Below are 23413 nucleotides of genomic sequence, written 5' to 3'. Positions count from 1 at the left end.
CACATGGGCAACAAAGAATCGTCACCTTGATTCAAGTTCTAGAAGGATCCGGTCAAGGCTAAGAATTGGCAAGAAATATCGGATTGCATGGCTATTCTAGGTGCCATTTTCTTTCCTATTTTAGCGTCTTTTTTTTTAGGCAAGTAGGAATTTATTTTAGCTTTGATTAGGAGGGTGGGCGTCCAGCCTTTATTGCCTTATATGTCTTGTGTGTTTTAGGAAGGTAAGGATTTCTTTCCTTACCCAATTTCGGCTTTAATTAGGTTTTCTATGTTAGGTTTTTTTCCTTGTAATGTTCAGCCCTTTAAATAGGTGCATAAGCAATGGAAAAGGAGACATTGATTATTCATAAAACTTGTGAGGTTTATTCTCTTTGGTTCTTTGAAGAACTACACGAACTTATCGGGATTTCCCGTGGCGTTCATCTTGACTTATCAAACGGAGTTTCCACCACCGTTTGTGGCGTCTTCCTTATACTGAGGTTCTTGTTTGTCATAAACAATGGGTCGAGGTTTTCCATTCGAATCTGTCCATAGAAAGATCTTGGGTTCCCTTTCGTTGTTGGGTCTTGTTATTCTTGACGGGGTTCACATCATTTGGTATCAGAGCACGGTTTCTAGTTCAGGTTTGCCTATCCTTTAACATCTTTCATTCCTGTGTTTCTTCTTTAGCCGTCCACATCATTTATCTCTTCTTAGCCAAATTTCCTTTACCCTATCTGTTCAATCTTTGTTTGTCTTGTTGATGTCTAAACTATTGGTCTGGTCTCACATCTCTTAGTTATTTCGAAATCTTATTTCATTATTCTCAAAAGCTAGTTGCTGATCATCAAAAAAAAAAAAAAATAGGGAAAGAAAAGAAAAGAGAGAGAGACTCGAAGAAGAAGACAGAAAGGAGTCCAAAAAAAAAAAAAAAAAAAAAATTCACTATTCTGTGCTTCCAAAATTCCAAATTGTCATATTCCTTCTAATTCTAACCTAAAAATTTCCATATTCCTTGTGTTCAAATCTGAGATTCCTTGATTAGTTCTAGGTAAATTGTTGCTGGAAATTTTGAGTTGTTTGTTTAGTTTCAAAAGAACTGAAAGAGAATTATCGAGTGGAAAAAGGCAAGAGTGGTGAGAACATCAGAAGAGGGTAAAAGCCATATTCTTTTGAGTGAAACACGAGTGGAGAGTGATCCACATTCTTGAGTGTAAACACGTAAGGGAGTGATTCGTGAGGTTCTTTTTTTTTTTTCTTTTTTTTTCTAACCTTTGTTTTGCAGCAATCATGTCTCACGATAGTGGTAAGAGCATTGCCGAAGGTGATACAAAATTGTCTGATCCGAAAATGTTTATGGAGGCCATGATGAGTGAGATGAGGCGTGTGATGAAGATGGAGATGGAGCAGGTTCACGAACGGATAGATCAGATGGAGAATAGACGTGAGGCGCAACCACAAAATGGTCGTAATTTGCGTAGAAGGGAAAGAGTTCCACCGAGGGAGGAGGATGAAGAGCGTTATGGGTCTGGTTTTGATGAAGAAGAAGATCGGGATTCCATTGTTAACAATAGGAGACTTGGAGGAGGATTTAGAGAAGCTAGGAATCGCGAAGATAACAACTTGGGTGGTATTAAGATGAAGATTCCGTCCTTTCAAGGTAGATCTGATCCTGAGGCATATCTTGAATGGGAGAAGAAGATGGAGTTCGTGTTTAATTGCCATAACTACTCCAAGACAAAGAAGGTAAAATTAGCCGTGATTGAATTTTCTGAATATGCTATTACTTGGTGGGATCAGCTTGTGATAAACAGGAGGTGGAATAGAGAACAACCAATAGACACATGGGAGGAGATGAAAGTAGTGATGAGAAAGTGGTTCGTTCCAAGTTACTACTACCGAGAGTTGTACAAAAAGCTACAAGGTCTTAGACAAGGGAGTCGAAGCGTAGAGGATTACTACAAGGAGATGGAGATTGCTATGATCCGCACTAATGTAGAGGAGGATCGGGAGGCTACAATGGCTAGATTTTTACTTGGCTTAAACTGGGAGATCCATGATAAGGTAGAGATGCAACATTATGTGGAATTGGAAGATATGGTGCATATGGCTATCAAAGTGGAACAACAACTCAAGAGAGGGATTGGGACACGTGCAGGCCATAACTCTAGTTCTACCTCTTGGAAATCGAGTCATGCCAAGCCGCTGGACAAGTCACAAATGCCCAAACCCGAGCCCAAGTCCACGACCACCAGCCACGTTCCTCAAGGTAAAACCGAAGCCTCTACCTCTAGGAATCGTGATATTAAATGTTTTAGATGTCAAAGCAGGGGCCACATAGCAAGTCAATGTCCAAACAAGCAAGTCATGGTGTTGCAAGCCAATGGTGAAATTGTGACCGATGATGAAGATTCCAACACCGACGACATGCCGCCATTGGAGGATGTTTCCGAGAAGGAGTATTTAGCCCCTGACGCATTGACATTGGTAGCGAGGAGAGTATTGAGCTTGCAAGCAAAAGGAGTTGATGAGTACAGCGGGAGAACATCTTTCACACTAGGTGCTGCATTAAAGACAAGGTATGTAGTGTGATTATTGATGGTGGTAGTTGTACTAATGTTGCAAGCACAATTATGGTGGAGAAATTGGGATTGCCCATGGTAAAGCACCCTAGACCGTACAAGTTACAATGGCTAAATGATAGTGGTGAGATAAGGGTGAACAAGCAAGTGTTAGTTGCATTTCGAATCGGTAAATACGAAGATGAAGTGTTGTGTGATGTAGTACTGATGCAGGCGGGACACTTATTGCTAGGGCGTCCATGGCAGTTCGATAGGCAAGTGAAGCATGATGGCTTTACGAACAAGTACTCTTTTGTACTTAATCAACGATCAATCACTCTTGTACCATTGACACCGCAGCAAGTATACGAGGATCAAGTGAGATTACAAAAGGAGAGTGATCAAAAGAAAGAGAGTGAGCAAAAGAAAAAGAGTGAAAATCAGAGAGAGGCTGAGAAAAATGAGAGAGAAAAAGAAATCAAAGTTCGGCCCTTGAGAGAAAATCAAAGAGAAAACAAAAGAATTTCTATGCAAAAGCGAGTGAGATCAAGCGAGCAATGTTTTCAAAACAGCCGATGATTGTAGTTTTGTACAAAGAGGCACTTTTAAACACTAACGAACTTGACCTTGCTTTGCCTAGTTCTATTGTTTCTCTTTTGCAGGAGTACAAGGATGTCTTCCCCGAGGAAACACCACATGGGTTACCTCCAATCTGAGGGATTGAACATCAAATTGATTTTGTTCCCAGTGCAACCATCCCAAACCGACCAGCTTATAGGAGCAATCCCGAGGAGACAAAGGAGCTTCAACGGTAGGTAAGTGAATTGTTGGAGAAAGGGCACGTGAAGGAGAGCATGAGCCCATGTGCGGTTCTGGTCTTACTTGTACCTAAGAAGGATGGGACGTAGAGAATGTGTGTTGATTGCCGAGCCATCAACAACATAACGGTAAAGTATCGTCATCCTATCCCACGCTTAGATGATATGTTAGATGAGCTGCATGGTTCTTGCATATTTTCTAAGATTGATTTAAAAAGTGGTTATCATCAAATTAGGATAAAAGAAGGAGATGAATGGAAAACCGCCTTTAGAACAAAATATGGTTTGTATGAATGGTTAGTTATGCCTTTTGGTTTGACTAATGCTCCGAGCACCTTTATGAGACTTATGAACCATGTTTTGCGTGCATTTATAGGCAGATTTGTTGTTGTCTATTTTGATGATATACTCATTTATAGCAAAAACATAGACAATCATGTAGTACATTTGAAATCCGTTTTAGATGTGCTAAGGAAAGAAAGGTTGTTTGCTAATTTAAAGAAGTGCACTTTTTACACCGATAAGCTTGTATTTTTGGGATTTGTTGTTAGTGCACAAGGTATACAGGTTGATGAAGAGAAGGTACGTGCAATCCAAGATTCGTAGTTTTCATGGACTTGCTAGTTTCTACCGGCGGTTCGTGAAGGACTTCAATAGCTTAGCCGTACCACTTACCGAAGTGATCAAGAAGAACGTTGGATTTCGATGGGGAGAAGAAAAAGAGAAAGCATTTCAATTAATCAAAGAGAAGCTGACTAACGCACCTTTGTTGTCTTTACCTAACTTTTCTAAAACGTTTGAAATTGAATGTGATGCTTCAGGTATTGGTATAGGCGCCGTTCTTATGCAAGAAGGACGACCAATTGCTTACTTCAGCGAGAAACTCAGCGGGGCAGCCTTAAACTACCCAACTTATGACAATGAGTTGTATGCATTGGTTCGAGCTTTAGAGACATGGCAGCACTATCTATGGCGTAAGGAGTTCGTGATTCACACCGATCATGAGTCCTTAAAACACTCGAAGGGCCACAAAAGGCATGTGCGATGGGTGGAGTTCATAGAGACGTTTCCATACGTCATTCGGTACAAGCAAGGTAAGGAGAATGTAGTCGCCGATGCACTTTCTCGCAGGTATGCCTTACTCTCCACACTTGATGTAAAATTGCTTGGTTTTGAACACATTAAAGAATTATATGCTGAAGACCATGAATTTTGTGAGGAATATAGAGCTTGTGAGAAAATCGCCTCTGGTAAGTTCTTTAGGCTTGATGGATTCCTATTACGAGAAAATAAGCTATGCGTGCCTAACTGTTCTATGAGGGAGTTATTAGTGCAGGAATCACATGGTGGGGGATTAATGGGACATTTTGGAATTGCAAAGATTTTAGCTATTTTGCAGGAACACTTATATTGGCCTCACATGAAACGAGATGTCGAACGGATTTGTGGTAGATGTGTCACATGTAGGCAAGCTAAATCCAAAGTGCAGCCCAACGGTTTGTATACTCCTTTACCAATTCCTAGTGAGCCTTGGATTGATATTTCAATGGATTTTGTGTTAGGATTGCCTAAGACTAAACGTGGAAGAGATTCAATTTTTGTGGTCGTGGATAGATTTTCTAAAATGGCACATTTTATTCCATGTCACAAAACGGATGACGCTTCGCATGTTGCTGATTTGTTCTTTAGAGAGATTGTGAGATTACATGGCATGCCTAGGACAATTGTTTCGGATAGAGATGGTAAGTTCTTGAGCTATTTTTGGAAGACTTTGTGGTGGAAGCTAGGTACTAAGCTATTGTTTTCCACTACTTGTCATCCACAAACTGAGGGTCAAACTGAAGTAGTAAATAGGACTTTGTCTACTCTATTGAGGGCAATCATTAGAAAGAACATCAAAACATGGGAAGAATGTTTACCATATGTTGAGTTTGCATATAATAGAGCTGTTCATTCTACTACCAAATTTTCGCCATTTGAAATTGTGTATGGGTTTAATCCTTTAACTCCATTGGATTTATCTCCTTTACCTTTGACGGAGCACGTTAATTTAGATGGCAAAAAGAAAGCTGACTATGTGAAGCAGATTCATGAGAAAGCAAGACTCAACATTGAGCGAAGAACGGAGCAATATGCCACACAAGCCAACAAGGGACGTCGCAAGCTGGTTTTTGAACCCGGAGATTGGGTTTGGTTACATATGAGAAAAGAAAGATTCCCGGCAAAAAGACGTTCCAAATTGCTCCCAAGAGGAGATGATCCTTTCCAAGTCCTCGAGCGTATCAATGACAATGCTTACAAGCTAGATTTACCTGGTGAGTAACAATGTAAGTGCCACTTTTAATGTCTGATTTGAGTCATTTTGATGTAGATGATGATTTGAGGGCAAATCATTTAAGAGTTATGGGCTCAAGCAAATTCGTGGAGGCCCAATGAGCATGATCCACGTGGGCAACAAAGAATCGTCACCTTGATTCAAGTTCTAGAAGGATCCGGTCAAGGCTAAGAATTGGCAAGAAATATTTTAGGTCTATTCTAGAAGGATCGGATTGCATGGCTATTCTAGGCGCCACTTTCTTTCCTTTTATGTTGTCTTTTGTTTCCTTCTATATGACTCTAGGCGTCCAGCTCTTCTTTCCTATTTTAGCGTCTTTTTTTTTAGGCAAGTAGGGATTTATTTTAGCTTTGATTAGGAGGGTGGGCGTCTAGCCTTTGTTGCCTTATATGTCTTGTGTGTTTTAGGAAGGTAAGGATTTCTTTCCTTACCCATTTTCGGCTTTAATTAGGTTTTCTATGTTAGGTTTTTTTCCTTGTAATGTTTAGCCCTTTAAATAGGTGCATAAGCAATGGAAAAGGAGACATTGATTATTCATAAAACTTGTGAGGTTTATTCTCTTTGGTTCTTTGAAGAACTACGCAAACTTATCAGGATTTCCCGTGGCGTTCATCTTGACTTATCAAATGGAGTTTCCACCACCGTTTGTGGTGTCTTCCTTATACCGAGGTTCTTGTTTGTCATAAACAACGGGTCGAGGTCTTCCATTCGAATCTGTCCATAGAACGATCTTGGGTTCCCTTTCGTTGTTGGGTCTCGTTATTCTTGACAGGGTTCACATCAGTAACAATAGGCAGTGAGCAGGGCAACTTAGGAGCTGTAAAACTAGTAGGCCCTTCTGTTCCTCCTTAGGCAATCAAAAAAAGTCACTCCCCTCCATGCTCAAATGTGGCCCTTGTTTCAGTCCATGCTGGAATTCCATCTTGAGCTGCAAAAATCCCATATGATAGGCCCCAAGGTACGGAGCCACTAAATCCCCAAAACTGCATCGCAGCCAACCAGAGGAAGAATAAAGAAGTTAGTTCGAAAACTAAACCCCTGAATTTTGATCTCCACCTCTTTACAGCAGCCTAGGCTAGGAATTTCATCAATGTTAGCAATCTTCACCCGAATAGGATCCTTTACCAAGGGTCTAATGCCAAGTGTAGCTGCCAATTTTGTGTGAACAAAATTGAGGGTACTACCCAAGTCGATAAGAAACACAATGGGTTGCAATTTGAGAAACCCCACTAATCGCATAGTCTTCGGATGGGGAGTGCCAATAATGGCATTGAGGGAGATTTTCGTGAATTCTTCTAAAAAGAATTCTCCCGGGTCCTCCTTAGCAGGTCCGGCAACCCTGTCCGGGTCAGGAGTTGGCTTATCCGTAACCTCAATTTGAAAGAGTTTTGGAATAGCACAAACGTGCTCCCTTGTCCATTTAGAATCACAAGAATAACAGAGCCCTTTAGACCTTCATTCCTCCATTTGGGCCTGTGTTATCTTTTGAACCGAGACCAAGGCTTGGCTCGGCTTAGATTTGTCCTCACCCAGTAGACCCCCTCAGTAGGTTGGTTGAAGGTTTGGGAATATTGGCTCAGGGCTGTATTCCAAGAAGAATTTGGGTACATAGGAGTTTTAGTGAAACCAGTCGGCAATTGGACACTAAGACCTTGGTTAGTTTGATTGTATTGGGAAGAATGAAAAGAAGATCTGGGGTACCTCTTTGTGGTCAGCACGCATTCCTCTTGCAATAAGCATCCACCAATGTTCTAGGATTCAACATCCTTATTGGAAGTCATATTTCATCCTTAAGACCGCCAAAGAAACAACTGAGTTTTTGAAATTCCGGTAGGTGTTGCACCTTCAACGCCAGTGTGTCAAACTAGTTTTTGTAATCCTCTAGTGAGCCATCCTGCTTTAATTTAGACAGTGTCTCCATAGGGTGATCGTAAGACCCTCTTCCAAAGCGGATCTGTAAAGCACGGACAAATTCGTCCCAACCATGAACCGAGTTGCTAGAACGGAGCTCACGAAACCAGATGAAAGCTCGGCCGTCCATATGAAAAGAAGATAAAGAGAGGCGATGTTCCTCCAGAGTGTTGTAATAGTCAAAGAACTATTCAGCCCGACAACTCCAAGTCTCGGCAGCATCCTCACCATCAAAACGCGGGAAGTCCAAACGAACAGTTTTGGGTTTCAAGAGACCTGCACCACCACTGGTGTCTTCAGGAAAAAATTCCCCCCCCCCCCCCCCCCCCCCCCGTCCAAATGGTGGAGGATGGTAATCATAATTGTGCACTGGGGACTTAGAACCTCCCCCAGCTTCCGGTTGCTTCAAGATCAAGGCCTCCAGCTGATCCATTTGGGTTTGCAAGGTCTGTACCATGCCAGTAAATTCCAAGCCAGACATAGGTGCATTTTCTTCGGCCATAACCATAGAACGGGTTTTCATGCGCAGGGGATCTGAGGCTGCTAATACTAATTTGTAACAGGTTTTTGGGTTTTGGAAATTTTTAGGAAGAAACAGAGAAATGTAAGAGAGAAGATAAGATGTAATGAATTCAAGAAATGGAATAATACTGAGTTTTACTAAATTATAGTGATATATTGGCAATTTCAAGGATGCCAGAGCCTCCAAGACTCATCAATTCACTATCCAAATCAGCCTATTACCCGCTAAACTTATATACTGCACATTAGGTATTACAAAACGCATAAGTAAATGAATAAAACGACTAACCCCTACTGAAAGCATAAAACAACATCAACTAATATATAAAACGCAAGAGGGCCGAATTCCTTAAAACACAGTCGTTTAGACTTCAGAGAAGGTTGAACCCAGCTGGCCCGCACCTCCTCTAAACTCCACTCCGTTGCTGCCACGTACCCCCTTATCTCTAAACTCAACTGACACTTTTCTATCTTCCACACCTTCTCTCTTCAATCTCGATCAAGCTTCCACCTTCGGACTCCATCCCCAAAGCTCCACCAGCCGCTTCAAGGAACAACGGTGACAATTTCCTTGTTTCTCTCTCTCTCTCTCTCTCTCTCTCTCTCTCTCTCTCTCTCTCTCTCTCTCTCTCTCTCTCTCTCTCTCTCTCTCTCTCTCTCTCCTTCTCTCTCTCTCTCTCTCGGCGTTCTTTGATTATCTGCCTTCGATTCCTCTCTGATCGCGCTCGATTTCGTTTCGACGCTTTTACTTCATTCGGAATCGCGCAGTTGAGCCCTTTTGATCGAGGTACGGTTCGTCGCAATCCGTTCAATTTGAAGCTCTCAATCATTGAACTTTCGGGTTCTAGGGTCTTTTTTTGTATGGGTTTGCTTGCTTTTGATCGCAGTACGTGAGAATTTCATGTGGATTTTGCTGGAATGTTGTGTTTGGGGTTCTTAGGTTTTGTTCTGGTCTTTCGCGGTTTCAGGGGCTTTTGCATTTGTTTCTTTTTATTATTTTAGTTTAGGTTTGATTTGGGTTTGTGAAAATTTGGGGCTGGGCAGATAGAATATTTTGATTTTTGGGATTTACTTCTTTTTTTCTTTTCTCTGTGGGCTCAGAAAACGTAGTGTTAGAAATTATTCTATATTTGGTGGACATATAGTGAGAATTTGGCGTGGATATTAATTTTCATTTGTGTTTTTTTAGAATTTTATTTATTAATTTTGTTTGCTTTGTTTTGGGTATTTATCTATTTCCTCTGCGTTTCATATATTTTGATGTACATTATGCTAAAGGTTGTACCTTTTGGTTCTCTAAAATCCCACATTTTTATGGGTATTCGTTGATTTTGTGCCCCATGGGAATCTCTGATTTTGGTATTTGGTGTCGAACCTTATACTTTTTTATTTTTAAAGGCGTGCTTTTGTTTTTCTGTTATTTATTTAGAATTTAGGGTATAAAATAAGTATTAAATGGTGTACTGTCAAGGTAATAATACATGGAGGAGACTTACTTATCAAAATAATAATAATAATAATACATGGAGGAGACTTCAGGTGTGAAAGAAATGTAATTTGGGCGTGGAATTACGATTTACTTGGAGTATGTTTTTACACACCTTTTGTTACCAAGGAAACTGATAAAAAGGAGGAGTTAGGAGTTTTATGCTTCATGTTGTTTCAGTTATCAAACAATAGAAAACTCAGCCTAATTGCTTGATTCAGAAAAATATTTTTATGTTGGCACTCTTGAGCATTAAAAGTTCTATTGTTTTATTTTTGTTTTTCTTTTCCTACATTTTCCGCGTGACCTGTTGAAATTTTTAGGGTCTAATAGAACTCTATATAAGCTCCAGAGTGTGGTGTACTAGGCCCATGGATCTCAAGTTGATTACAGAATTAGGGTTTTTGTTTGTTAATTGTTGTAGAATTTCAACTTGAAGATAATGCTCAAATTGGCTGTGGGAAAATTTTGTTTCAGGGTTCTTAGGTGGATTGAGTTTGCAATTTCTGATGCTGAAGAAATAAGGACACTTGCAAGTTTTGCTTTTCAGTCAGAAAATGTTGGAGGGTGGTCCAAAGTTTGCTGGAATAATAGACCTTAACAAACACGAAAGTAACTTTTATGATTTGTCCCGAGTGCTTTACAAGAAACTTAATGAGGGTACCAACATGTCAGTTGATAGTTTTGGCAGTTTGCAAACCAGTACTGGTGGAGGGTCTGTTGCGATGTCTTTAAAACAGCAGTGTTGGATCAAACGATTCTAATACTCGCATTTTGAACCACCAAGGCTTGCGGAGGCGTGCTAACGACAATTACCCTGCACAGAGTGTTAATTGTCGAGGAAGGGTCACACACATGCTCTGAGTGACGATGCACTGGCTTGGGCTTTAATGGATAGCTACGCCCCTAATGAAGGGGCTTGAGAATTTTGATGAGTGGACAATTGATTTAAGGAAGCTTAATATGGGTGAGGCTTTTGCGCAAGGGGCTTTTGGGAAACTATACGGAGGCACTTACCATGATGAGGATGTTTCTATCAAGATCTTGGAGAGATCAGAAAATGACCTGGGAAGAGCTCAATTGATGGAGCAACAATTTCAGCAGGAAGTGATGATGTAAGCATCCAAACATAGTTCATTTTATTGGTGCTTGCCGTAAGCCAATGCTTTTGTGCATTGTGACAGAGTATGCAAAGGGTGGTTCAGTTCGGCAATTCTTGACAAAGCGCCAAAACAGATCAGTGCCATTGAAATTAGCAGTCAAGCAAGACTTGGATGTAGCAAGGGGGATGGCATACGTTCATGGGCTTGGGTTGATTCATAGGGACTTAAAGTCTGACAACCTCTTGATTTTCTCAGACAGATCAATAAAAATTGCTGACTTTGGGGTTGCTCGGATAGAAGTGCAGACTGAAGGAATGACACCAGAGACAGGGACGTACCGCTGGATGGCTCCGTGAGACTTTTGACTCTCTAGCTGTTAAGATTCCTTTTCTTTATGTTCAATTTCATTAGTTTGTTTGCAATCTCATTTTATGGCTCTCATAGATTCATTATTCTGACTTAGTTGGTATGCTTTTGACATACATTTTAAATATTCTTTGTGAATTTTTCTGGGTGTGTTTTGGTTAAATTTATGTGTCTTATTTACAGTTAGAAATGCTTATTAGCTTCTAATTACTGACTTTTTGGTAGTATTAAAATCTGGGGATGCTTGCTTTTGCACATGTATCTTGCTTCTGCATTTGGGTTTGGCTTCTTTTTGTAAGTTTGATAGAAGAATTTGTGTATGACCAATTTTGAATTTTTTTTTTTTTTTTTTTTTTTTTTTTTTTTTTTTTTTTTTTTTTTTTTAACTCCAAATATAGAGAAGTTGCATAGAATGTGGTTAAATTATAACAGTCCAATGTTTTTGACATGGGTATGTCCAGCCTGACTTGGGTATGCCCAGCAAGAGCCATGTAAACTCTTGTCAAGTAAGCAAGGCCCAAACCCCAAAATGGAAGAAGATTCGAATGCAGCAGTCTACTACTGGGTTTAGGCCCATCATAACAGGACCAAACGATGTCCTTTTCGAAAGTTTCTTAGGTCCAAATTGAAGTTCAAGACGTTATCTTTCCAACCCAACAAGTTTCAGTCTATTTGGAGAAACATACAAAAAGATACGACCGTTTTAAAATTAGTCGTTGGGTCCACTCGAGAAATCCGGGATGTTGTTTTCTTACTTTTGAACCATCCCTTGTTTCCTTGCCTGTTTTGGATATTGTCCCCCTGTCTGTCTCCTGCCTTATTTCCTGACCTGTTTGCTATGCCTTATTTTGTGTAAGAATTGCAGCATGGTTGTCTTGCTTGTCCTATGCTTGGAGGGTTGTTCCAAGCTCTTTTAATACTTGTGGTTGTATGCTGAAGGGGACGTTTTTTGAGAGTGAAATATCAGTTTGGTTTGTGACAAGAGTGAATCCTCATTCTTGTAAATTCTGTATCTCTTTGGTGTTAACCTTTGAGTGGTGAAATTCCTATATCCCTTGATTTAATCCTTGGGGTGGTGATAATCTATGTCCCCTTGGTGAATCTCTTGGGTGGTGAACTCCTATCCTTAATTTCTTGTTCATTTCTTGAGTTTCCTGTTCCTCAATTCCAAAACGGTATCAAATTGGTATCAGAGCTTTGGTTTCTCAAGAGTGATCTCTAACACCTTGATTTCCATAGTTCTTGTTATTATGGCTGTTCGTGGTCGTCGTGGTCAAGCTAATTCGGTAGCAGCTCCAGAAGCACCGCCACAAGGAGACCCGCGAGATATCGAAATGGAGGCCTTGAGGAGACAAGTACAGCAGCTCCAACAACGCCTAGAGCGTTATGAAGCTTCTGAACATGGTGCCTCTCATCATGGATCAGATGTTGAAGTTTCCAGCAATGATGGAGACGAAGTTAATCCTTTTCACCATGCTCGTAGTCACACCTCAAGTGACAGCACTCCACCTCACCCACGTAACCTAAGAAATCATGTTTTCCGACGGGATTGTGACGTCAAGATGGACATTCCAGAATTTGAAGGAAGAATGCAACCCAATGAATTCATTGATTGGCTCAACACCATAGAGCGAATCTTTGATTACAAAGATGTTCTAGATCACAACAAAGTGAAGCTTGTTGCCATCAAGCTACGAAAACATGCTTCTATTTGGTGGGAACACCTTAAGAGGCAGCGAGAACGTGAGAGAAAGAGTCGCATTGTAACTTGGGTGAAGATGAAGAAGGCTCTTAAGAAGAAGTATTTGCCAGATCATTATCGGCAAGATGCTTTTCTTAAATTCCACAACTTTCGGCAAAATGATCTCTCCGTGGAAGAATACACAGCAGAGATTGATCATTCTATGATGCGTTGTGACATTGTAGAGCCCGAAGAACAAATGGTTGCCCGCTATCTTGGAGGGTTACGTCTTGAGATCAGTAATATTGTACAATTGCAACCCTACTGGACTTACAATGATGTTTGCAAGCTAGCACTCAAGGTGGAGAAACAATTGAAGGAGGGGCGTAGGAGCACCTATCGGCCTTTCAATCGTGATGGAAGCACAAACCGGGGGAGTAGTTCTACTTCCAAGGCTGCTCCACCAACCAAGACAGCAGCTGTCAAACCACCTGCTAAGAATGAAACCCCATCAGGTTCTAATCGTTTCAATACTTCTAATTCAAGTAGAAAATGCTTTAAATGTCATGGTTTCGGACATATTGCTTCTGATTGTCCAAATCGCAAGATAATCTCCCTTGTTGAGGAAGAATTAGAAGATAATGCTAAGGAGGAGCAAGTTGAGGAAGAATTTGAGGAGGAGTTGACGTATGCAGAATCAAGGAGAGTCTCTTGTCATTCGTAGACTCTTAAGATCAACTTATGCAGAAGATGATTGGCTTCGGAACAACATTTTTCACACCAAATGCACTTCCAATGGCAAGGTGTGTGATGTTATCATTGATGGGGGAAGTTGTGAGAATGTGGTGTCTACAACCATGGTGGAGAAGCTGAATCTGAAAACAGAAGCTCATTCCCATCCTTACAAATCAATGGCTTCGAAAGGGCAATGATATCCAGGTAACTAAGAAATGATTGGTTCAATTCTCCATTGGAAAAAATTATCAAGATGAAGTTATGTGTGATGTTATTCCTATGGATGCTTGTCACATACTACTTGGTAGGCCCTGACAGTATGATAGAAAAACTGTCCATAATGGTCTCAAAAACACCTATTCTTTTGTAAAAGATGGAGTTAAAGTGGTTTTGGCCCCATTAAAAATGGTAATTACTCCTAAACCATCTAAAGGGGAGGGTTGTTACTTACTATCTGTAGGTGAAGTTGAGAAAACCTTAACTGAATGTGGGAAGGGATATGTTCTTATTGTAGTTGAAAAGAAAGACCCCATTGAAATTCCACTTATGATACAACCACTTCTTGAGGAATTTCCTGATGTTATTCCCGAAGAACTTCCACCGGGCCTTCCACCTATGAGGGGTATACAACACCATATTGATCTTATTCCAGGTTCTGTCTTACCTAACAAATTAGCCTATAGGATGAATCCAAGGGAGCACGAAGAGCTGCAAAGGCAAGTTGAAGAGCTGATCTCTAAAGGCCTTGTGCGAGAAAGCATGAGTCCTTGCGCCGTTCCAGCACTTCTCGTACCAAAGAAGGATGGCTCATGGCATATGTGTATCGATAGCAGGGCTGTCAACAAAATCACCATCCGGTACTGTTTTCCCATTCCACGGTTGGATGATCTCCTAGATTAGCTTCACCACAATCTTCTCAAACATCGATCTTCGCAGTGGATATCATCAAATTCACATGAGAGATGGCGATGAATGGAAGACGGCGTTCAAAATGAGAGATGGTCTTTATGAATGGATGGTTATGCCATTCGGACTATCTAATGCTCCAAGTACTTTTATGCGCCTTATGAATCATATTTTCAAACCATTTATGGGTCAATTTGTTGTTGTTTACTTTGATGACATCTTAGTTTACAACAAGTCTCAAGAACAACATATGAACCATCTTCGTCAAGTTTTACAAACCCTGCGAGAACAAAAGCTGTATGTCAACTTGAAGAAGTGTCATTTCTGCACCAATAGCCTTGTGTTCTTAGGCTATGTTGTTTGCAAAGAAGGAATCATGATGGATCCAAGCAAGATAGAGGCAATCACCAGCTGGCCTACTCCCAAGTCCCTCCACGATATAAGAAGCTTTCATGGACTTGCATCATTCTATCGACGGTTCATCAAAGAATTCAGCACCATCATTGCACCTATCACGGAATGCCTTAAGGGAGGAACGTTCAAGTGGACGGAGGAAGCCCAAAAGAGCTTTGAAATTCTCAAACAGAAGGTAACGGGGGCCCCGGTCCTTACACTTCCAGATTTCTCCAAGGTGTTCGAAATTGATTGCGATGCCTCTAATTTGGGGATTGGTGGTGTTCTCAGTCAAGAAGGTAAGCCCATTGCCTTTTTTAGTGAAAAGCTCAATGAATCTCGGAAGAAGTATTCAACCTATGACAAAGAATTCTATGCTCTTGTTCGTACCTTGGAGCATTGGAGTCATTATCTACTCCATAAAGAGTTTATACTTCATTCTGATCATGAAGCTTTAAAGTATTTGAGCAGCCAACAAAAACTCAGCAAGCGACATGCAAAGTGGAGTGAATTCTTGCAAGCTTATTCATTCTCCATCAAGCACAAGTCAGGTAAACTCAATCAAGTTGCTGACGCCCTGAGTCGAAGACACTCTTTACTTTAACACTATGCAAGTGCAGGTTTTGGGTTTTGAAGTTGTCAAAGAACTTTACAAGGATGATCCTGATTTTGGCATTGTATGGAAGGAATGTTCTAATGGTCCTAACAACCATTTCTTGTTACAAGATGGTTTTCTTTTCAAAGACAATCACTTGTGCATTCCTCAATGTTCGCTGAGGGAAGCCATTATCAAAGAAGCCCATGGAGGAAGCCTTGCTGGTCATTTTGGTAGAGATAAAACTTTAACTCTTTTGCAGGAACATTTCGTTTGGCCCAAAATGGTGCAAGATGTTGTGCGACACGTGAAGCAATGCCAAATTTGCCACCGCGCAAAAAGTCGTAAACAAAACACTGGGCTATACATTCCATTACCTGTTCCTAATGCCCCATGGGAGGATGTTAGTATTGATTTTGTTGTAGGTTTACCAAGAACCCAAAGGAACAAAGACTCCATTATGGTGGTGGTTGATCAATTCTCAAAGATGGCTCATTTTGTTCCTTGCAACAAAAATCTTGATGCATCTCATGTTGCTGACCTGTACTTCAGAGAAATAGTCAAGCTTCATGGCATTCCTAAGACGATCACCTCTGATCGTGATTCCAAATTCGTCGGGCATTTTTGGTGTACTCTTTGGCGGAGGCTTGGTACTATCCTTCAATTCAGCTCTGCTTATCATCCCCAGACAGATGGCCAAACTGAAGTTGTTAATCGGAGTTTGGGAAATCTCTTGAGAAGCTTTGTAGGGAAGAACATCCGTCAATGGGATCTCCTCCTAGCTCAAGCTGAATTTGCTTATAATAGGTCTACAAGCCAAACCACTGGTTGTAGCCCATTTGAGGCTGTCTATGGTCTTAAACCCATTAGCCTCTTGATTTGGCTCCACTTCCTACTAATACTCAATTTAGTGGAGATGCCGATGAACGAACGAAGGAGATCAAGAAATTACATGAACAGATTCGAGCTCATATTGAGAAGCAAAATGAGAAGTACCGCAAGCAAGCAAATAAACATAGGAAGCCTGCAGCTTTCCAAGAAGGAGATCTGGTGTGGATTCATCTTCGAAAGGAGCATTTTCCCACGAAGCGTCGATCTAAACTTATGCCTCGAGCTAATGGTCCATTTAGGGTACTTCAACGCATTGGAGAAAATGCTTACAAGATTGAACTCCCTGGAGATTATGGAGTATCTGCAACCTTCAATGTGAGTGACTTATCTCCATATGAAGAAAATGAAGAAATCGTAGACTTGAGGGCAAGTCCTCATCAATCGGGGGAACCTGACATGGGTATGTCCAGCCTGACTTGGGTATGCCCAGCAAAAGCCATGTAAACTCTTGTCAAGTAAGTAAGGCCCAAACCCCAAAATGGAAGAAGATTCGGATGTAGCAGTCTACTACTGGGTTTAGGCCCATCATAACAGGACCAAACGATGTCCTTTTTGAAAGTTTCTTAGGTCCAAATTGAAGTTCAAGACGTTATCTTTCCAACCCAACAAGTTTCAGTCTATTTGGAGAAACATACAAAAAGATACGACCGTTTTAAAATTAGTCGTTGGGTCCACTCGAGAAATCCGGGATGTTGTTTTCTTACTTTTGAACCATCCCTTGTCTCCTTGCCTCTTTTGGATATTATCCCCCTGTCTGTCTCCTGCCTTATTTTCTGGCCTGTTTGCTATGCCTTATTTTGTGTAAGAATTGCAGCATGGTTGTCTTGCTTGTCCTATGCTTGGAGGGTTGTTCCAAGCTCTGTTAATACTTGTGGTTGTAAGCTGAAGGGGACGTTTTTTGAGAGTGAAATATCAGTTTGGTTTGTGACAAAAGTGAATCCTCATTCTTGTAAATTCTGTATCTCTTTGGTGTTAACCTTTGAGTGGTAAAATTCCTATAATTCTGTATCCCTTGATTTAATCCTTGAGGTGGTGATAATCTATATCCCCTTAGTGAATCTCTTGGGTGGTGAACTCCTATCCTTAATTTCTTGTTCATTTCTTGAGTTTCCTATTCCTCCATTCCAAAACGGTATCAGTTTTGTAACTAGTGTGAAATGTCTAGTAACATAAATTCTTTTTGGTCTGTTTGTCACCTTAGTTGATCTTGGAAATTCTACTTTGGTGCAAGGAGCTAACATATATTGTTTTGACTTCAAAAATCAATTAGTCATTAATCATCACATAGGCTTCCTCTCATGCATTAGCTTATTACCTGTTATTTTTTCTTAATTTCTTTTGAGCATAGGACCTAATATGGCCTTCCCCTCTTATTTGATGGGAAGGTGTTCAGTAATTTTCATATTAGCATTCACTGAGATTTAGATGTGTTTGAGATGTTGTCAGCCCAATTATATTAGAAAAAAAATCTGTCCAAACAATTAAGAGCAGAATATAATTGTTTTCTAAGAATCAGTTTAAGATTTTCAAAGCATATGATATGGTTCGATCTTTATCCAACATAAAATGCCATGATCTTTCGCTCAAATGGCACCTATTCCACCCATGACTAAGGTGAAGTTGCAGGTTGAAGACTTGACTACTATATGTATGTAAGCATATATGTATATATATGGACCTGTAAAGTAGGTATTCTCATTTTCACTGTTAATTATACTCTGTACATCTTAGTTTTTGTTTATAATGTCCATGACTTGATGTATCAAGATGTTTTATTTGGAGGAACTCAATCTAATGCGCTCTTGTGCATGTTAGTTGTTTTTGTTTCTGCTAGTTAAATGGAGACTGGCTATTGTTTTAATAGGATGATGTTTGTTTTTGGTGAAGATTATGATCACTTATGGAGTAGAATTTTCTATTCCTGTGTTTGACATTGTTCTTACAAGCTCTTTCTTTTATTTTATTTTTTTCTGGTGGTTTCATTTTCATGGTTTTTAACACATACCTTTTTCTTTTTGCCCTAAAATTATGCTTGGCAATAAATTTTCTTCTTGTTCTCCACTGGCTTATCATGTTGTAGAATTTTTTTGATTACTATCACTTAAAAGAGAATTTTAATTGGTGTAGTTTGACCGGAGAGGTTATCATAATTCAAATCTAAACAGAATTACAACAGTGGTTATTTCAGCATTATTACTACCAAACTGGATTATCCTTTTTTAAATTTCCAAGGGGTATTGCAGATATTTCTCTGTATGGTGCTGGTCTGAGGCAACATAAAATACATCCTTTTTTACCTTGTAAACTTTCTTCGAGTTTTAATATGGTTGTTTATCATGTTTTCTTATGAAGGAACAAATATTTTTTGGCATACAAGATGAGTGTTGCAGAAGTTTTTGTTTGAAATTGCGCTTATTTATCAAAGGAAAAAAAAAAAAACTTAATTATTGAAAATACTTGAATTTTTTTTTCTTTTAAATTTTTAAATTTTTTTTGAAGTAATAAATTTTATAAAAAAATTGCAAGGCGCCCTTAATTACGTAGTAGTGGATCATCTTACAAATTCTGACCCGCTCAACTCCCAAGTAAACTTAATACCCAATCAGCAACAGAACAGTGCCCTTGCTTCCTAAGGACCTGTATCCCGTTAACGTACACTGAATAATCTCTTAAAATAAAATGACTTTCTTTTGTTTGGTTGCACGTTAAGTTTTAGAATAGTCATTTTCATGATAATGACTTCTTTTAATTGAAGAATAGCCATTCTTTTAAAAAAAAAAAAAAAAAAAAAAAAAAAAATCCAAGGAATAAACTATGTTTTTACAAAAAACCCACAATTTTTTTTTTTCTTAAAAAAAAAAAAAAAACTAAAGCTGGATGCATTCTGTTGGTGGCTGACTGGTCAGGTGGTCCCCCATCCATAACAGAACTCCAGGGTGGTCTTGTGAGTTTTTTTAATTTTTTTTTTTTTTATTTAAAAATAAAAAATGTAAAGTATTTTAATAATTTTGGTTCAATTCCAATGAAAGCATATATGTTTTCACCGAATGAGGAATATAAATAGTTATTTTATTTTTTACATTCTTTAATTCCTGAAATGGACTTCATGGAGCATTCTAACAACATTGGAAACTAAGAAATGGACTATAGTTGACATCATAATTCTAAGCTGTCTCGGATACTTCAAGGTTTTGCAAAGTCACAAAATTTCAAATGAAAAGCAAAATCCTCCATAGAATCTTTGGTAAGGTAAGGAAAATTGTGCTTTCAAAACAGAAAGTGGCACCTAATACATAAAATTCCTACAACTAACCCTTAAACTATGTTCTACATAGTGCCTGAGTATATATCTAACTGTAAGTACGACTTGGGGCTGACCAAGTTCATAAAAGTCTAGTTTAGCCGAGTCAAAATATTTTCATGTGTAATTGGTGAATGAGTTTGAGCAAGCTTTCCGAATACACCAAGGCTAAACCGTACATGAGCAGCCTAGAATTGGTTGACATCCTAAATAAATAAGAGTTTAAATGGATCAAAACAACATCAAGTTGAAGCTCTTCTCTTCAAAGACAAACAGTTAGGCCAGAGCACAAGCAAATTAACAAGAGTGAACCCCTTTATGTGTGACTGTCTTGGTTCAACAGAATAAATAAATTGAAGTTAAAGTAATACGTGCCACCAAAAGTCCAATTCAATACCATGCTCCGAAGGATATGATACTCAATGATGATTCACTTTTCAGAAATCCCCCCTCCAATTCCCTTTCCTTTCTTCTAATTCCTTCCGCCAATTCATCAACACAGAAGAGTAATGCAGTTTAGCAAAGAGTGCAATCCAATAGAGAAGTAACATCATAAATCCATAATGAAATGGCATGTGGTGAGGATATGCTACTTGAAAAGAAATTACATCAATTAGGGCTGGGCAACCCAATTAAAACACAAATAAAACGCTAAGAAAGTAAGTACGCGGGAGCAATGTTTTCGAAAATGAGAGCCCATTGATTCTTGGCACGAATGCGAAGAATCCAAGCCACCAGTGAAGGTGGTTAAAGGTGTATACGAAATCCAAAGGACCCAAACACCAAGTATGTAACAGTTACAGAGAAAACAAAAAGGATATATACAACAAATAGTCCAAAAATACAAAGGAGGTAAACCCAACAAAACATCATAACACAGGCCGAATGGGAGTAGCCCGAGTCTACACATGGGCGACGATCTCTCTCATGCTAAAATCGTTGCGGACCGCCAGACGTCACCAACAACAGAGGCGGTGGAAGAAACGTAATCCCCACGCGCTAGCATGTGAGATGCACACGCTGGCGCGTGCAGGCCACGCGCCGTTGGGGGAAGGTCCAGTGGATGTGCTTCTAGTATTGGTGGAGTCGGGTGACAGCGGGGAGCACAGTGGAGAGGCGCATGTTGTGCTAAGTCTGGTTAAGGAGCGTAGATCTAGCTTTAAAAAACTCGACCAAAATTCCTAAATTAACTCGAGGGTAAACACGGTAGATGAAAGTTTTGGCCAGTGGGGGTTGTGATATTAGTAGCAAAAACAATGATAAAACCTCAAAAGAGGTAGATAAGGCCTCAAAAGAGGTGGATAGGGCCTTCAAGGCTGGAAAGGGAGGGGGAGGTAGGAAGAGGGAAGGAAGGGGGAAGGGGGAGGAGGAGGTAGTGGATTTCCTCCTCAGTAGCCATTTGGTTTTCTTCAGGACCAGGAGAGAGAATGGAGAAAATAAGGAAAAAATATTAACAGGATATGCTTAGAATTAATCATAAAGCAGAATGATCTAGCATTCAAGTTGTTGAAATGTTTTACCAACCCTGAATATATGATGAAACTCTAAAGTGGATTATGAGCCTTTCTTTGATAATGAGATCGCGGAGAGTTGGGTGATCTAAAAATTGGCACATAAAAATCAACGTTTGCACCTGTATATACCAAAAGAAGCATTTCAAATTTCGAGTCGCAGCGGACTGTCTATGCACATAGAATTCTAGACCTTTAGCCTAGCCTATTCTTCTGACACCACTTTCAGACATTTACTTAACCATACACTCTTGCATTTCCTCCACAACCATAATCTCAGGCATCAGGTGTCTTCATGGCAGTCACCTCAGAACATCATACCAGCTACTCGAAACACAACACAAATCTAGCAACCATTCAAATCAGCTAAAATCACATAGCACAACAATGATAAAGAACCAGCGAAAGCAGAGAAGAACCAAATTCGGCTGAAGCAGATTATTCAACAAGATAGTTTTTTTTTTTTTTTTTTTTTATCTCCACAAAATTTGGTTCTTATTTCCTTGTCTATTCCCTAATTATCCTCTGTGAAGCTTCAACAGTGTTTCCACATCATGGCAAAAAATCAAATAAAAACAGTAAAGTAACCATCAAAACTTGACAAAGGGATTAGCCGATTACCCAAAAAAGCCACTGCCTTCACCTTGCGGAGAAAAACCCATTTCCCCAGCATTATTCCTGCATGTTCCCAGCATTATTCCTGCATGTTCCCAGCAAGAAACTCAATTCTCATCCGACCCAAATAGCTTCATCCTCGACAATGGGGTCCTCAAGTACCCCTCCACCTCAAACTTCTTTGGAGAAAGCTCCCGGTACTTCGCAAACTGCTCTCTGGCCTCTGCATTCCTATCCAGCAAGCTGTAAATCATCCCCTGACAAAAATACGGCCTAAAATCATTGGGGTCCTCCTTCGACAATTCCTGATAACTCCTCAAGGCCCCCTCCACATTCTTCTGCAAAAACTGTATCTGCGCCATTATCAACCGCACGTCCCGTGCCTCCTTCGCCTTGTTCTCCTCCTCCGCAATCTTCAACGCCTCTTCCAACCGCGTAATCACCGCCTCGCCTTCCCCGCACCGGTCCATTACCAAGGCGTTCTCGAATAATGCCTCAAACGATAGAGGGTTTAACGCCAGAATCTCTTCGAACACTTTGCGCGCGTTCTCGGCGTTGCCCAGTTCGTTCAACAACCTCGCCATGAGGAACTTCCACTCGGTGACCGAAGGCTGCGCCGAAACCAGGCGTCCCAGAATCTTGAGAGCCTCTTCGTCCTCACCACTCTCGAGCTTTTGCTGCAATAGCGACTTCAAGGCGTCGATGGCCTCTGAATTGGACTCGAGAAATTCGGACAAGGGCGAGGACTGGTCTTTGGGCGGGGTGTGGGCTTCTTCAAGAATTGGGGTTTCTTGGGCAACTACGGAGGGAGATTCGGCTCTCGCCGGCAAGAGGGAGAGTTTTCCGATCATCGATGCCGCGGTGCCGATGAGAAGTGCGGCTTTTGTGTAGTTAGCAAGTGTTTGAATAATGGGGTCTCTGTGAGAATCGGGTGAGGCGTTCGGGGTGGGAATTGAGGAAGCGAAGAGTGTGAGGCGAGAGTGGGAAATTGGGGGAATTGGAAAACGAAGAGATGAAGAAGATAAGAATGGTGGGTATGGTTTAGCGTTGGGGGTGAAGTTGGAGAGGGTGTTGAGTGAGGAGGTTGAGGCCAAGGTGAAGCTCATGGTTGCTTCTTTTACCTTTGGGAGGAGGAAAAGGAGGGGTTAGGGTTTACGGGAAATGGAAATCTTCTTGGCCTGGACTTGGATTGGTGAAGAAGTAGGTAGGGGGTTGGATTGGTGAACTGAAGCCACCTACCGCATAAGAGCCCCGATACACCCCACCCGCTCTTTTTATTTATTTATTATTATTTTTTTTTAACGAGAAAAAACTGCTCTCATTAGACTCCGAAAAAATACATCAATATTGATTCAAAATAAGGATCTTAGGGACATGGTTGTTTCCTAAAAACAATGCTACTAACACTTATAGGAGTGTCTTTCAGCCAACACAAATCTACAAAATTAGAAGAGGCCTCTTTTGCTAGAGTATGGGCCGCCATCGTTACAAGTGCGAGGGATAGCTTGGAACTTTGCAGACCTAAAAAATTGCTTCCCCAAATAAATACTCTCAAATAAATACTCTCAAATAAATACACCCCCTCTTCTTATTAAACAAAGTTCTTTAATGTCACATTCCAAAGAGTGGAATTTGAAAGCCAAATTCCAAAGAGTGGAGACAAATTGACAATTGATTGGGCTTGCTTTGGCTCCTGGCCAAA

At 40.3% G+C, this 23413-nt stretch overlaps 1 protein-coding gene and 1 pseudogene across 1 annotated transcript; one reads left to right on the top strand and one right to left on the bottom strand.

The window, feature by feature from the left end:
- Nucleotides 1-8594: 8594 nt before the first annotated feature.
- On the top strand, nucleotides 8595-11273 carry LOC133878458 (serine/threonine-protein kinase STY13-like; annotated as a pseudogene).
- Nucleotides 11274-21506: 10233 nt separating this feature from the next.
- On the bottom strand, nucleotides 21507-22947 carry LOC133878441 (protein SLOW GREEN 1, chloroplastic). Its single transcript, XM_062316999.1, has one exon. It carries the CDS (start codon nucleotides 22815-22817, stop codon nucleotides 21819-21821), a length of 999 nt encoding a protein of 332 aa, XP_062172983.1. The 5' UTR covers nucleotides 22818-22947; the 3' UTR covers nucleotides 21507-21818.
- Nucleotides 22948-23413: the final 466 nt, after the last annotated feature.

Source organism: Alnus glutinosa, chromosome 1 (assembly GCF_958979055.1).
Source record: "Alnus glutinosa chromosome 1, dhAlnGlut1.1, whole genome shotgun sequence".
NCBI classification, from domain to species: domain Eukaryota; kingdom Viridiplantae; phylum Streptophyta; class Magnoliopsida; order Fagales; family Betulaceae; genus Alnus; species Alnus glutinosa.
This window is presented reverse-complemented; position numbering and strand designations above follow the sequence as displayed.

Bases quoted from the DNA above. Each gene is read 5' to 3' on its own strand.
- LOC133878441 (XM_062316999.1), bottom strand. From the start codon at position 22,817: ATGAGCTTCACCTTGGCCTCAACCTCCTCACTCAACACCCTCTCCAAC.